General features: G+C 47.4%; 3 protein-coding genes across 5 annotated transcripts in view; 1 reads left to right on the top strand and 2 right to left on the bottom strand.

Annotated features, from left to right (window-relative positions):
• The window catches only part of LOC148135381 (uncharacterized), a 293,567-nt gene that overhangs the window by 126,087 nt on the left and 153,832 nt on the right, over positions 1-13,648 (bottom strand). The gene's annotated exons all lie outside the window — the stretch shown is intronic.
• The window catches only part of LOC148135383 (high affinity immunoglobulin epsilon receptor subunit alpha-like), a 131,694-nt gene that overhangs the window by 40,386 nt on the left and 77,660 nt on the right, over positions 1-13,648 (top strand). The window lies entirely within an intron of this gene.
• Positions 1-13,648, bottom strand: part of LOC122546999 (uncharacterized) — a 48,086-nt gene that overhangs the window by 6,350 nt on the left and 28,088 nt on the right. For both annotated transcript variants that reach the window (XM_087984683.1, XM_087984684.1), the window contains exon 5: positions 2,946-3,108. In XM_087984683.1, coding sequence (XP_087840809.1) covers positions 2,946-3,108 — 163 coding nt within the window. The remainder of the gene's footprint in view (positions 1-2,945; positions 3,109-13,648) is intronic.

Genomic DNA, 13,648 nt, shown 5'->3' with positions numbered 1-13,648 from the left:
ACCATCACTGTCCCTACCCCACTGCACTATCAACATCCTGGGGGTTACTGTCACGGTCCTCACCCTCTTGCCACAATCAACATCCAAGGGGTTACCATCACTGTCCCCACCTCCACTCCACTATCAACATCCTGAGGGTTATTGTTGGGAAAGTTGACGTGATTTTACTGGAAGCCATTTTCCTAATCCGGCTGAGAAACCATTTTGTGTCCCCAGAATTTTGCTGGCTGTGCATTCCTTACTATTAGGTAACATTAAAGGTAGGCCTTATCTTCCTAAGGTTAAAAATGTGTTGCTGGAAAAGCGCAGCAGGTAAGGCAGCATCAAAGGAGAAGGACAATTGACGTTTCGAGCATAAGCCCTTCTTCAGGAATGAGGAGGGTGCACCAAGCAGGCTAAGATAAAAGGTAGGGAGGAGGGACTTGGGGGAGGGGCGTTGAGAATGCGATAGGTGGAAGGAGGTTAAGGTGAGGGTGATAGGCTGGTGAGGGGGTGGGGGTGGAGAGGTCGGGAAGAAGATTGCAGGTCAAGAAGGCGGTGCTGAGTCTGAGGGTTGGGACTGAGAAAAGGTGGGGGGAGGGGAAATGAGGAAGCTGGAGAAATCTGCGTTCATCCCTTGTGGTTGGAGGGTTCCTAGGCGGAAGATGAGTCGCCATGGTCTGGCGATGGAGGAGGCCAAGGACCTGCATGTCCTTGGCAGAGTGGGAGGGGAATTAAAGTGTTCAGCCGCGGGGTGGTTGGGTTGGTTGGTGCGGGTGTCCCAGAGGTGTTCTCTGAAACGTTCCGCAAGTAGGCGGCCTGTCTCCCCAATGTATAGGAGGCCACATCGGGTGCAGTAAATGATGTGTGTGGAGGTGCAGGTGAATTTCTGATGGATACTGAAGGATCCCTTGGGGCCTTGGAGGGAAGTGAGGGGGAGGTTTGGGGGCAAGTTTTGAATTTTTTGCGGTTGCAGGGGAAGGTGCCGGGAGTGGATGTTGGGTTGGTGGGGGGTGTGGATCTGACAAGGGTGTCGCGGAGGGAGTAGTGTTTCCGGAACGCTGATAGGGGTGGGGAGGGAAATATATCCTTGATGGTGGGGTCCGTTTGGAGGTGGCGGAAATGACGAAGGATGATCCGATGTATCTGGAGGTTGGTGGGGTGGTAGGTGAGGACTAGTGGGGTTCTGTCCTGGTGACGATTGGAGGGGCGGGGTTCAAGGACGGAGGAGCCGGAAGTGGAGGAGATGCGGTGGAGAGCATCGTCAACCACGTCTGAGGGGAAATTGCGGTCTTTGAAGAAGGAGGCCATCTGGGTTATTCGGTATTGGAATTGGTCCTCCTGGGAGCTGATGTGGCAAAGGTGAAGGAATTGAGAATATGGGATGGCGTTTTTACAGGGGGCAGAGTGAGAAGAGGTGTAATCTAGGTAGCTGTAAACCGAACAACCCAGATGGCCTCCTTCTTCAAAGACCGCAATTTCCCCTCAGACGTGGTTGACGATGCTCTCCACTTCCCACTTCCTTTACGAGTTATTGCCACTTCACGGTCATTCAGCTAATTAGGGACATCTCTGTTTAGTGTTAGCAATCTGTGTAAATACTTGTGGAATGCATAATGGTGCTTAGGTTTGACCCTAATGACTAACCTCTAATTTAGTACCAACTTGGAGGCATATCAACGATCAGCCCCTATCTACTTTCTCTATATAATCCTGTAGTATCCTGATGTACTTCAGAATAGCACAGAGCCACAATTAGGATTGTGAATTCCCCATGATATATCGCAGAATAAACTAATCAGTTCTCAAGGTCTGAGTCTCGAGAGTTTTCTTCAACAGTTACCATCACTGTGCCCATCCCCACTATCAACATCCTGGGGGTTACTGTCATTGTCCCCACCTCTACCCCACTGTCAATATCCTGGGGGTTACTGTCACTGTCCCCAATCCCACCCTACTACGAACATCTTTGGTGTTAACATCAGCCTCCCCCAGCTTGTCTAAGCTTCTACCTTTCTCGGATGGATTGCTTAACAAGGAATTGTAGAGTCAGAGACAGCACAGAAACAGGATTTTCAGCCAACTGAATCCATGCCAGTCAAAAGCAACCAACTTTATTCTCTAATATAATTTTCCCAGTCATAGGGTCATACAGTACGGAAATAGACCAGTTGGCCCAATAAGTCCATGCCGACCAGGTCTCACAAACGAAACTAGTCCCATTTGTTTGCGTTTGGCCCATATCCATCTAAACCTTTCCTATCCAATAACAATCTCTTTTAGAGGTTGTTATTGTACCCACTTCTACCACTTCCTCTGGCAGCTCATTCCAAATATGCACCACCATTTGTGTGAAGTTACCCCTCTGGTCACTTTTAAATCTTTCCCCTCTCACCTTAAACCAAGGCCCTCTAGTTTTGGACTCCCCTGCCCTGGGGAAAAGTCCTTGGCTATTCACCTTACCCAAGCTCATATTTCTGCAAGAAAATACAAGTGAAACGTCAAGGACCACTTAGTCAGACTCGAGCTTTGGCATCGCAAGTGAATATCTAAATCCTTCTTCAACGTGATGAGGATTTCTGCCTCCCTCACTCTTACAGGCAGTGAGTTCCAGATTCCCCACTACCCTCTGGGTGAAAATGTTTTGCCCCACATCCCTCCCTAAACCTCCTACCCCTTACTTTCAATCTATGCCCCTCCCCCAGTCATTGATCCCTCCATCAAGGAGGGAAACGTTTCTTCCTGTCTACACTATCTACACCCATTATTTTATACATCTCAATCATGTCGCCACACTCAATCTCCTCTGCTCTCAGGAAAACAACCACAGTCTATCCAATCTCTTTCGATCACTGAAACTCTCCAGCCCCCAAAGTAAAATCCTGGTAAATCTCCATCTGCACGCTCACCCAGTTCTATCACCTTGCTCAGATAATGTGGATTTGTATAGTCGTTTACAAACTTACTGATCACTGAAACGGCGAGGAATTTGCTGTCCAGGAGAGACTCTGCTTGCTGGTTAGAAACAGCACAGTGATAATTGTCCTCTTGGTGTTTGCTGATGTTGATGATTGTGTGTACGGTTCTGTTGTGGTTGGAGTATTCCCAGTAAATCTCCTCACCATCCTTCTGGGAAATATATTGAATTGGGGTCAAAACAAGCGGTTTAAAGGGTGCTGTCTCCCTCCACTACCACGTTTCCAGGTGGGCACTCAGCTCTACGACTGACACAGGAATACCTGTGATTAAACCAAACTGTTAGGCACTTTTCTAAGGCACGAATTGTTGTGCTTAGCAACAAACAGTACTCCCACCATACACTCAGGAGAGAGTTACAGGGTCACAGAGAGTCAGAGGGTCATAGAGCATAGAAATGTATAGCACAAAAAAGGGCGGTTGGCCCACGATGTTGTGCCGAGGTTTAATCCGAATGTAAAATATAGTAACTTAACCTACTCACCCTTCAACTCACTGCTATCCCTGTGCATGACTAGCAGTCGCTTAAATGTCCCTAATGACTCTGTTTCCACTACCACAGCTGGCAACGCATTCCATGTATTCACAACTCTCTGTGTAAAGAACCTTCCTCCTAATACCTTCAAACAATGACTCCTCATACCAGTCAATCGTGCCCTGGGAAAAGGTCTCTGGCTATTGACTCTATCTATCCCTCTCATTATTTTGTATACCTCGATCAGGTCTCCTTTCTTCCTCCTTCTCCCCAGAGAGAAAAGTCCAAGCTTATTCAACCTTTCTTCATAAGGCAAGCCCTCCAGTCCAGGCAGCATCCTGGTAAACCTTCTTTGCACCCTCTCCAAAGCCTCTGTATCTTTCCTATAGTAGGGCGACCAATATTCCAAGTGTGGTCTCACCAAGGAATTGGACAGCTACAGCAAAACCTCACGGCTGTTAAACTCGATCCCCCTGTTAATGAAAGCCAAAACACCATGTGTTTTCTTAACAACCCTACCCACTTGGGTGGCAACTTTGAGAGATCTATGTACTTGCAAGCCCAGATCCCTCTCTTCCTCCACACTGCCAAGAATCCTGTCTTTAATCCTATATTCAGCATTCGCGGTCAACCTTCCAAAATGCATCACTTCGCATTTATCCAGGTTGAACTCCATCTGCCATTTCTCAGCCCAGCTCTGCATCCTGTCTATGTCGCGCTGCAGCCTACAGTAGCCCTCTATACTATCGATGACACCTCCAACCTTTGTGTCATCTGCAAATTTACTAACCCACCCCTCAACCTCGTCATCCAAGTCATTTACAAAAAGTACAAAGAGCAGAGGCCCTAGAACAGAGCCCTGCGGGACCCCACTCAACACTGACCTCCAGGCAGAATACTTTCCATCTACAGTCACTCTCTGCCTTCTGTCAGCTAGTCAATTCTGAATCCAGTTAGGCAAATCACCCTGTATCTCATACTTCCTGACTTTATGAACGAGCCTACCATGGGGAACCTTATCAAATGCCTTGCTGAAGTCCATATAAACCATATCCACTGCTCGACCATCATCGACCTGTCTTGACGCTTCCTCAAAGAACTCAATAAAATTTGCGAGGCATGACCTGCCCCTCACAAAGCCATACTGACTGCCTTTAGTCACACTATACTTTGTCAAATAGTCATAAAACCTATTCCTTAGAATTCTTTCCAAACCTTTGCTGACCACAGACGTAAGACTGACTGGTCTGTAATTGCCAGGGATTTCCCTACTACGCTTCTTGAAAAGAGGAACAACATTCGCCTCCTTCCAATCCTCCGGTACAACTCCTGTGGAGAGGGAGGAGACACATCCTCGCCAGCAGCTTAGCAACCTCCTTTCTCGCTTCCCGGAGCAGCCTAGGGTAAATCTGGTCTGGCCCTGGGGACTTATCAATCTTAATGTTTTCCAAAGTTTCGAGCACATCAACTTCATCAATCTTGATCTGGTCAAGACTGTATCTCCGCTCCTCTAAGTTTTCGTTTACAATAAGGTCCCTTTCCTTGGTGAAAACCAAAGCTAAAAACTCATTTAGGGCTTCCCCTATCTGCTCAGACTCCACGCACAAGTTCCCTCCGCTATCCCTGATTGGCCCTACCTTCTCCCTGATCATTCTCTTATTCCTCATGTATGAGTAAAATGCCTTTGGGTTCTCTCTAATCCTTCTTGCCAAGCCTTTTTGTGCCCCTCCTGACTCTCCTCAGCTCCTTTCTAGCAAGCCTGTAATCATCTAAAGCTGTGCTCGATCTTTGCTTCCTCCATCTTACGTAAGCTGCCTTCTTCCTTTTGATGAGAAGTTCCTCTGTTCTCATCATCCAAGGTTCCTTAATCTTACCCCTTCTTACCTGTCTCAAAGGAACAAATTCGTGCATCACTCACAACAACTGCTCCTTAAATAGTCTCCACATGTCTGCTATGCCCTGTCTGTGGAACAATTGCTCCCAGTCTGTACTTCCCAAATCCTGTCAGATAGTGTCATAATTTCCTTTTCCCAAATTAAATATCTTCCCTCGGTAAATGCTCCTTTTCCACTCCAAGGCTATGCTAAATGTGAGGCAGTTGTGATCATTTTCACCAAAGTGCTCTCCCACCGCGAGGTCTGACACCTGTCCTGGCTTGTTGCCGAGCACCAAATCTAAAATGGCCTCCCCCCTCAGCATCCTGTCCACATACTGAGTAAGGAAACCCTCCTGAACACACCTGACAAAAACGGCTCCATCCAAACCATCTGCACTTCGGAAGTTCCAGTCGATATTGGGAAAGTTTAAATCACCCATAACAGCAACCCTGCTACTTTTGCATTTTCCAGGATCTGCCCACCTATGAGACCTTCAATCTCTCTACTGCAATTAGGTGGTCTGTAGAAAACCCCCAATGTGGTGGTTGTTCCCTTGTTGTTCTTAACTTCCACCCATACTGACTCTGCAGACAAACCTTCATCAACAACCTTTGTTTCTGTAGCTGTGACGGACTCTCTCATTAGCAATGCTACACCCCCTCCTCTTTTTCCACCCTCCCTGTTCTTTTTAAACGTTCTAAACCCTGGAACATCAAGCAACCATTCCTGCCCCTGTGCAACCCACATCTCCGTTATGACCACAACATCGTAGCCCCAAGTACTGATCCATGCTCTAAGTGGGTCACACTTATTTTGGACATTCCTTGCATTAAAGCAGACACACTTTAACCAATCCCTTTGTTTTATCGCATGAGAAATCTTCCTGATAGATTCAATACATCCTGTCACTGCCCCCTCTCAGACATGTGGCTCTGATTCCCACCACCATGCCAAACTAGAATCACACGAGCGAATTTCCCACCCAGAACATTTGTGCTCCTCCAGTTCAGGTGCAACCCGTCCTTCATATACAGGTCGCACCTTCCCAAGAAGGTGGCCCAATGGTCTAGGTATCTGTAGCCCTCTCTCCTGCACCAGCCTCGCAGACACGTGTTAAGCTGCATTTGCTGACTGTTCCTCATCTCACTATGATTAGATTAGATTACTTACAGTGGGGAAACAGGCCCTTCGGCCCAACCAGTCCACACCGACCCTCCAAAGAGCAACCCACCCAGACCCATTCCCCTGCATTTACCCCTGCACCGAACACTACGAGCAATTTAGAATTCACCTAACCTGCACATCTTTGGACTGTGGGAGGAAACCGGAGCACCCGGAGGAAACCCACGCAAACATGGGGAGAATGTGCAAACTCCACACAGACAATTGCCCGAGGCAGGAATTGAACCCGGGTTGCTGGCGCTGTGAGGCAGCAGTTCGAATCACTGTGCCACTGTGCCGCCCATTAATCTTGTGGCATGGTAGCAAACCTGAGATCACTACTCTATTCGTCCTGCTCTTCAGCTTCCAACCTAACTCTCTGTAGTCACTTTTCAGATCCTCAATCCCTTTCCTGGCTATATCATTGGAGCCAATATGTACCACGCTTTCTGGCTGCTCACCCTCCCTCTTCAGAATCTTGGAAACTTGATCGGCGACATCCCGGACCCTGGCACCGGGGAGGCAACACACCTGCTGGGAGTCCCATTCCTGACCACAAAATCTCCTGTCAATCCATCTAACTATTGAGTCCCCTACCACTAGTGTTTTTCTATTTTCCCCCCTTCCCTTCTGAGCCACAGTGCCAGAGACCTGACAACTATGGTTTTCCCCTGGTAGGCTATCCCCACCAGCAGTATCCAAAACGGTATACTTATTGCTGAAGGAAACAGCCACAGGGGACCCCTGCTCTTTCCTCCCGCTGACAGTAACCCAGCTATCCTTATACTGTGGGAGAAAGTGAGGACTGCAGATGCTGGAGATCAGAGCTGAAAATGTGTTGTTGGAAAAGCGCAGCAGGTCAGGCAGCATCCAGTTTCCTGAAGAAGGGCTCATGCCCGAAACATCGATTCTCCTGCTCTTTGGATGCTGCCTGACCTGCTACGCTTTTCCAGCAACACATTTTCAGCTGTCCTTATACAGTGTCTGGGGAGTGACCACCTCCCTGTACATCCTCTCAATTTCCCCCTCAGCCTCCCGGATGATCCGTAGTCCACCCAGCCCCAGTTCCCTAACTCGGTTTTCGAGGAGCTGGAGTTTGGTGCATTTCCCACTGAAAACCTTCCCAAAAGTCCTTCGCTCCTCCCTCGCAACTCTCGGCAAAATCATAGAGACGCAGGGAGAAACAAAGAGACATAGATATACAGAGGGGCAGAGTCATAAAGAAACATGGTCATAGAGAGACACAGAGAAACACAAAATCACACAGTCATCGAGATTAATCCACATCGTCAAAGGGTTAAAGCAAGTCATGGACAGTCAAACACACAGACAGATAGATGTATAGAGAGGCCTCGCGGTTTGTACAAGGTGCCTCACTGGGAGGGGGAATCTCTCCTGTCCCCCTCCACCCCCCAATAACCACCATCCTGACCCTCGGGAACGGGACATGTTGACACAGTCCGCTCTCCCTCGGCGCTTTTCCTTCCCGCGTGGCCCCGGCGCCATTTTAGCTTCAGGCCCCGCGCGAGATGGCGGTTAACGGCCGCCTCGTGCCCCAAGTGACCGTTAGCAGCTGCTTCAGGGGAAAGGCTCTTTAAAGGGACAACCCTTTCAGGAGAGAGAAACAACAGGGCCGGCTCCGGGACTCGCCAAACTCAATAATAATGACAAATACACTCACAGACAGAGAGGTGGGAGTGAACAAGAAATTGTGCGGCGGCACATCAAGACCAAAGGCCACTCTCCCGAAGGACGGCTGCCCCGGACTCGAAACGTTGACTCCGCTTTCTCTCTGTCTGTCTCTGGACAGATGCTGCCAGGCCTGAAGCACAAACAAGGTCCTCGGGGGTGAGTCCGAGTTCAGGATCCTATTAAGGTTCGGTTGGCAGATGGATGACTGTGTGGGAGGTGTTAGAAACAAACTTAATAAAATTTAGACGAGATCACCAAAACTGGAAATAAGACAATTTATTACGAACTTGCAAGTAAGGGCTTCAAATGCATAAGCAATTGAGCAAATTGGAACTCAGGTTAGTGTACAGTTATACCCTATGAGCTGAGTGAGGTCATCTCTCCAGACTCCTAATTACCCAATCTCTCTTACTGTACCATACCACTGCCCAGCTGCGCTCCACCCTTATTACTTCCCCCTTCCCCAGGTTGGCAACCTCCCTCTCTGTAAGTGCTGACACACACATTATTTTGTCGACAGTACATCAAGATCTAGTTTAACATTTTGTATCTTTCCTGCTGGTACTTTCCATCCTCGGACATTTCATTAACTTGTATCATTTTGTATAGCCCAAGCATTTCGATTATCTCAGCTTTTTGCTGAAAACATAATTTTAAAAAATAACTTATTTGCTATAATAATTACACACCAACGTTAGTATTTAATTAACCACAATTATACACTGAAAAGTAGAGATATTCTTCCCTAAATACCTGCAGAGTTAATAGTTCTCTTGCTGTACCCCTTTTCTGTATGCTTTTTCTAGATCTGCAAAAACAACACTTTTCCCCATTTCTAACAGGTTATGCAATGGGATTAGAAGAATAGAGGCGGAGATTGTTTCTTAAAATGGGGAAAGTTTTCGGAAATCTGAAGCACAAAGGGACTTGGGAGTCCGAGTTCAGGATTCTCTTCAGGTTAACAGGCAGGTTCCTATGGCAGTTAGGAAGGCAAATCTAATGACCGCATTCATTTCAGGAGAGTGAGAATACAAGAGCAGGGATGTATTGCTGAGGCTGTATAAGGCTCTGGTCAGACCACATTTGGAACATTGTGAGCAGTTTTGGGCTCCCTATCTAAGGAAGGATGTGCTGAACTTGGAGGGGGTCCAGAGGGGTTTACAAGAAAAATCCCAGGGATAAAGCACCTCTCATATGAGGAGAGGTTGAGGACTCTGGTTCTTAACTCAATGGAGTTTAGAAAGATGAGAGAGAACCTGATTGAAACTTACAGAATATTGAGAGGCCCATTCATGCATCTGTCTAGATACATCTTTATTGATGTTATCGTCTGGGGAGTGTTTCCGAACAAACAGACCTAGGGGATGCAGGAAGACAGTTCCTTAAATGTGGCATTGCGGCTTGGCACTGTGGTGAAGTTAGCGTTTGGCATGCTTGCCTTCACTGGTCAGAGCACGGACGACAGGGGTTGGGCATCATGTTACAGCTGTACAGGATGTTGGTGAGACCATTTTTAGAATACTGTGTACAGTCCTGCTGTAGAAAGGATGTCATTAAGCTTGAAAGGTTATAGAAAAGATTTACAAAGATGTTACCAAGGTTGAAAGGTTTGAGTTATAAGCAGAAGCTACATAAGCTGGGAGCTTTTCTCCCCTGGAGTGTTGGAGGCTGAGGGTTGACCTTATAGAGGTTATAAAATCACGAGGGGCACAGAAAAGGTAAATAGATATAGTCTTTTCCCCAATGTAGGGGTGTCCAAAACTAGTAGGCATAGGTTTAAGGTGAGAGGGGAAAGATTAAAAAGGGACCTGAGAGGCAAATCTATCGCACTGAAGGCAGCGAGTATATGGAATGAGCTGCCTGAAGAAGTGGTAGAGGCAGGTACAATTACATATAAGAGACATTTGTAAAGCTACATGGATAAGAAAGGGACAGAGAAATATGCGCCAAATGCAGATAAATGGGACTAGTTGAATTTGGGCAACCTTGTCAGCATGGGCGAGTTGGGCTGAAGGGCCTGTTTCCGTGCTGCATGACTCTATGAAAATGGATGAGAATAACAAACTTTGCCTGAAAGACAATCAGAGTGTACAGGAGGAGCTGTGAATATGTGGGGTCATTATACAGACCAATGTCTCTTGGCAAAGCACATGATTGGAACAAGTCAAAAACTGACTCTGACAAATGTTATTTCTCTGTACTCTGAACAGGATGTGGTCATCTCTCCCAAGGTGGGAAGTGGATGTAATTCCAAAATGTCCTTGAACCAATCGACTTGCTCAGCCAGAAGGCAGTGAAGAGTTTGCAAAGGGTTAGGAATCACGTGCAGAGCAGAGCGGGTAAGGAGGTCAGATTTCATTCCCTTAAGGACCATCAAAGACAGGAACAGGAGAAGGCCATTCAGCTGCTCGAGCCTGCTTGTCCATTCGTGGCTGATGTACCATTCCTCACGCTCACTTTTCTGCATGTAACATGTTACCCTCAATTCCCCGACTGATCAAGAATCTATGTATCTATTCCAGCCTGAAACCTGCTCCTGTCCCCACACACAGCTTTCTGTGGCAAGGAATTCCAACGACACGCAACCCTCTGAGAGAAGAAACTCCTCCTCACCTCAATCTTCAATTTTGAACCAGATGATTGTTTGTTCCTGACAACAGTCATCAACTCCAGATCTGTTTTTGTTTAAAATCCCATTCCAAATCCACCACCTGCCACAGCAAGATTCACATTCACATCTGCAGGGCAAACCCTGGGGAGCTGAAAACATAGGATTTTGGTTCCCCATTATTTCAGAAACTGACAGTGAATCTCATCAAAATTGAGACCGGAATAAATTGCCCCACACCATTGAGCTAAACATTGATGTCGACAGAATCCATACAATGTGGAAAGAGACCATTCAGCCCATCCAGTCTGTCCTAAGCCAGTGAAGAGGATCCCACCCAGTCCTGACCCTACTCCCCCCCCCCCCCCCCCCGTAACCCTGCATTAACCATGGCCAATCCCCCTAACCTGCACATCATAGTATCCTACAGTGTGGAAGCAGGCCTTTTGGCCCATCGGCTCCATATGTTGACCCTCTGAATAGCAACCAACCCTGACCCACCACCTCTCTAATTCCTGTAACACCGCATTTCCCATGACTAATCCTCCTAGCGTGCATAACTCTCACACTATGGGCAACTTAGCAAGGCCAATCCATCTGAACTGCTCATCTTTGGACTGTGGGAGGAAACCGGAGCACCTGGAGAAAACCCATGCAGAGAAGGGGAGGACATGCAAACTCCCAATAAACAGTCACCCGTCGCTGGAATTGTTCCTGGGTCCCTGGCGCTGTGAGGCAGCAATGCTAACCACTGAGCCACTGTGCCACCCAATGTTTTTGCCACTGGCCATGCCAGTGGTTAGCTCAGTTGATTCTATAGTCGGCTTACAATGTATAGTCACGGTGACAGCATGCGTTCAATTGCTGCTCTGGTTGAGATTGCTGTGAGTGATCATTCCCTGTGCTTTAGATGTGGTGTCCCTCAGGTTAAACCATAAAACAGCTGTTTGCTTTTTCTCCCCCACACCTCTTTCTCCCTCTCTCTAATGAGACAACGGTGACTTCATATTAACCGTCTGCTAAAAACATAACTTTGCTGATTAAAAATTAACTGCCCTCTTTTTCAATGCAAAATAACTTGTATGTTTCCTCCCTGATGCACTATTGGAGTGAGCTGTAAGTAAAAGAAAAGACACTTTACCAACGATACATATCTAAATGAAGTGGGAGAGGGTGCACAGGGAGAATTACCAGCATATTGCCTTGGGAGCTGGAGAGTTTCAGTGATTGAGAGAGGTTGGACAGACTGGGGTTGTTGTCCCTACAGCAGAGTAGATTGAAAGAGAGGGATGTATAAAATGATGAGGGATGAAGATAGGGGAGGCAGGAAGAAACTTTCCCCGCTTGATGGAGATGGGGGAGGGGTATAGTTTGAAGGTAAGGGCCAGGAGGTTTTGAAGGGATGTGAGGAAAATCTTGTTCACCCAGAGGGTGGTGTGCAATCTGGAAGTCACTGCCTGTAAGGGTGGGAGACACAGAAATTCTCATCACATTGAAGGAGGATTTAAATGTGCACTCGTGACGCCAAGGCTATGGAGCCAAGTGCTGGGGAAATGGGATAAGAGAATATCGAAGTGGTTGTTTCTGACCAGCACAGACTTGGGTCATTTTCTGGGCTGCAGACTTCTCAGAAATTATGACAAATTCACTTTGAGATGTGTAAACTACATCCAAGATACCATCTAGCGTGATTTTGTACATTTCATGTTCAGAGATGGGGTGTTTGTCATTGAAAGAGAGATTCAGCAGTTAAGGCCAATATGCTCTGGAGTTTAGAGGAATTAGGGAGATCCAACTGAGGGATATAGGGTGGTAAAGGAGGTGGGATTGACAAAGGAGACAGAGAGGATGTTTCCTTAGGTGTGACAATTTCGAACGAGGGTCATTGTTTCAGGAGAAGGGGGTGGAACAGATTGAAATGAGAGATGTTGAGAAATGGCTTTTCTCCAAGGCAGAGGGGTCGAGAATCTCTGGGAATTCATCCCCAGTATGTGGGTGTATGTCGGGACACTGAATAAATTGAAGGAGGGGGCAGACAGATTGTTAATCAGTGAGGGGTCAAAGGGAGGGGGGCAGGAAACTGCAGTGAGGCTGGGATGAGATCAGCCGCAGCTGTATAGAATGGGGAAAGCAGGTTCCCGTGGGCTCCTAGCCTATATGTTGTGTTGATCGTCCAGCTGCCTGAACACATTTTAGTGTGGCTGGCTCATAGCACATGCTCAGAAAGCTCTGAATCTGAGGGCCTAAACTGTGTGATACATCACAGAATATGAGTGGGCGGCATGGTGGTTAGCACTGCTGCCTCACAGCACCAGAAGACTTGGGTTCAATTCCCACCTCAGGCAACAGTCTGTGTGGAGTTTGTACATTCTCCCCGTGTCTGCGTGGGTTTCCTCCGGGTGCTCCAGATTCCTCCCACAGTCCAAAAATGTGCAGGTTAGATGAATTGGCCATGCTAAATTGCCTATAGTGTAAGGTGAAGGGTAAATGTAAGGGAATGGGTCTGGGTGGGTTGCTCTTCGAGGGTCAGTGTGGACTTGTTGGGCCGAAGGGGCTGTTTCCACACTGTAAGTAATCTAATCTAGTCTCTTAGTAACCAAGACCATAAGATATAGCAGGCATTCGGCCCATCAAGTCTGCTCCACCATTCCGTCATGGCTGATATGTTTGTTAACCCCATTTTCCTGCCTTCTCTCTGTAACAGTTGATCCTCCTACTGATCAAGAACCTATCTCTGTCTTAAAGACATAATGACAGCCCTCTCCAGTAATGAGTTCCACAGATTCCCCACTGTCTAGCTGAAGAAATTCCTCCTCATCTCCGTTCTAAAGGGAGTTCCCTTCACTCTGAGGCTGTGCCTTCGGGTCTTAGTCTCTTCTA

The sequence above is a fragment of the Chiloscyllium plagiosum genome, unplaced genomic scaffold (genome assembly GCF_037043375.1).
Source record: "Chiloscyllium plagiosum isolate Xiang-an unplaced genomic scaffold, Cpla_swu_hap1 HiC_scaffold_49, whole genome shotgun sequence".
Classification (NCBI taxonomy): Eukaryota; Metazoa; Chordata; class Chondrichthyes; order Orectolobiformes; family Hemiscylliidae; genus Chiloscyllium; species Chiloscyllium plagiosum.
The sequence above is the reverse complement of the archived record's forward strand: the minus strand, read 5'-3'. Positions and strand labels throughout refer to the sequence as shown.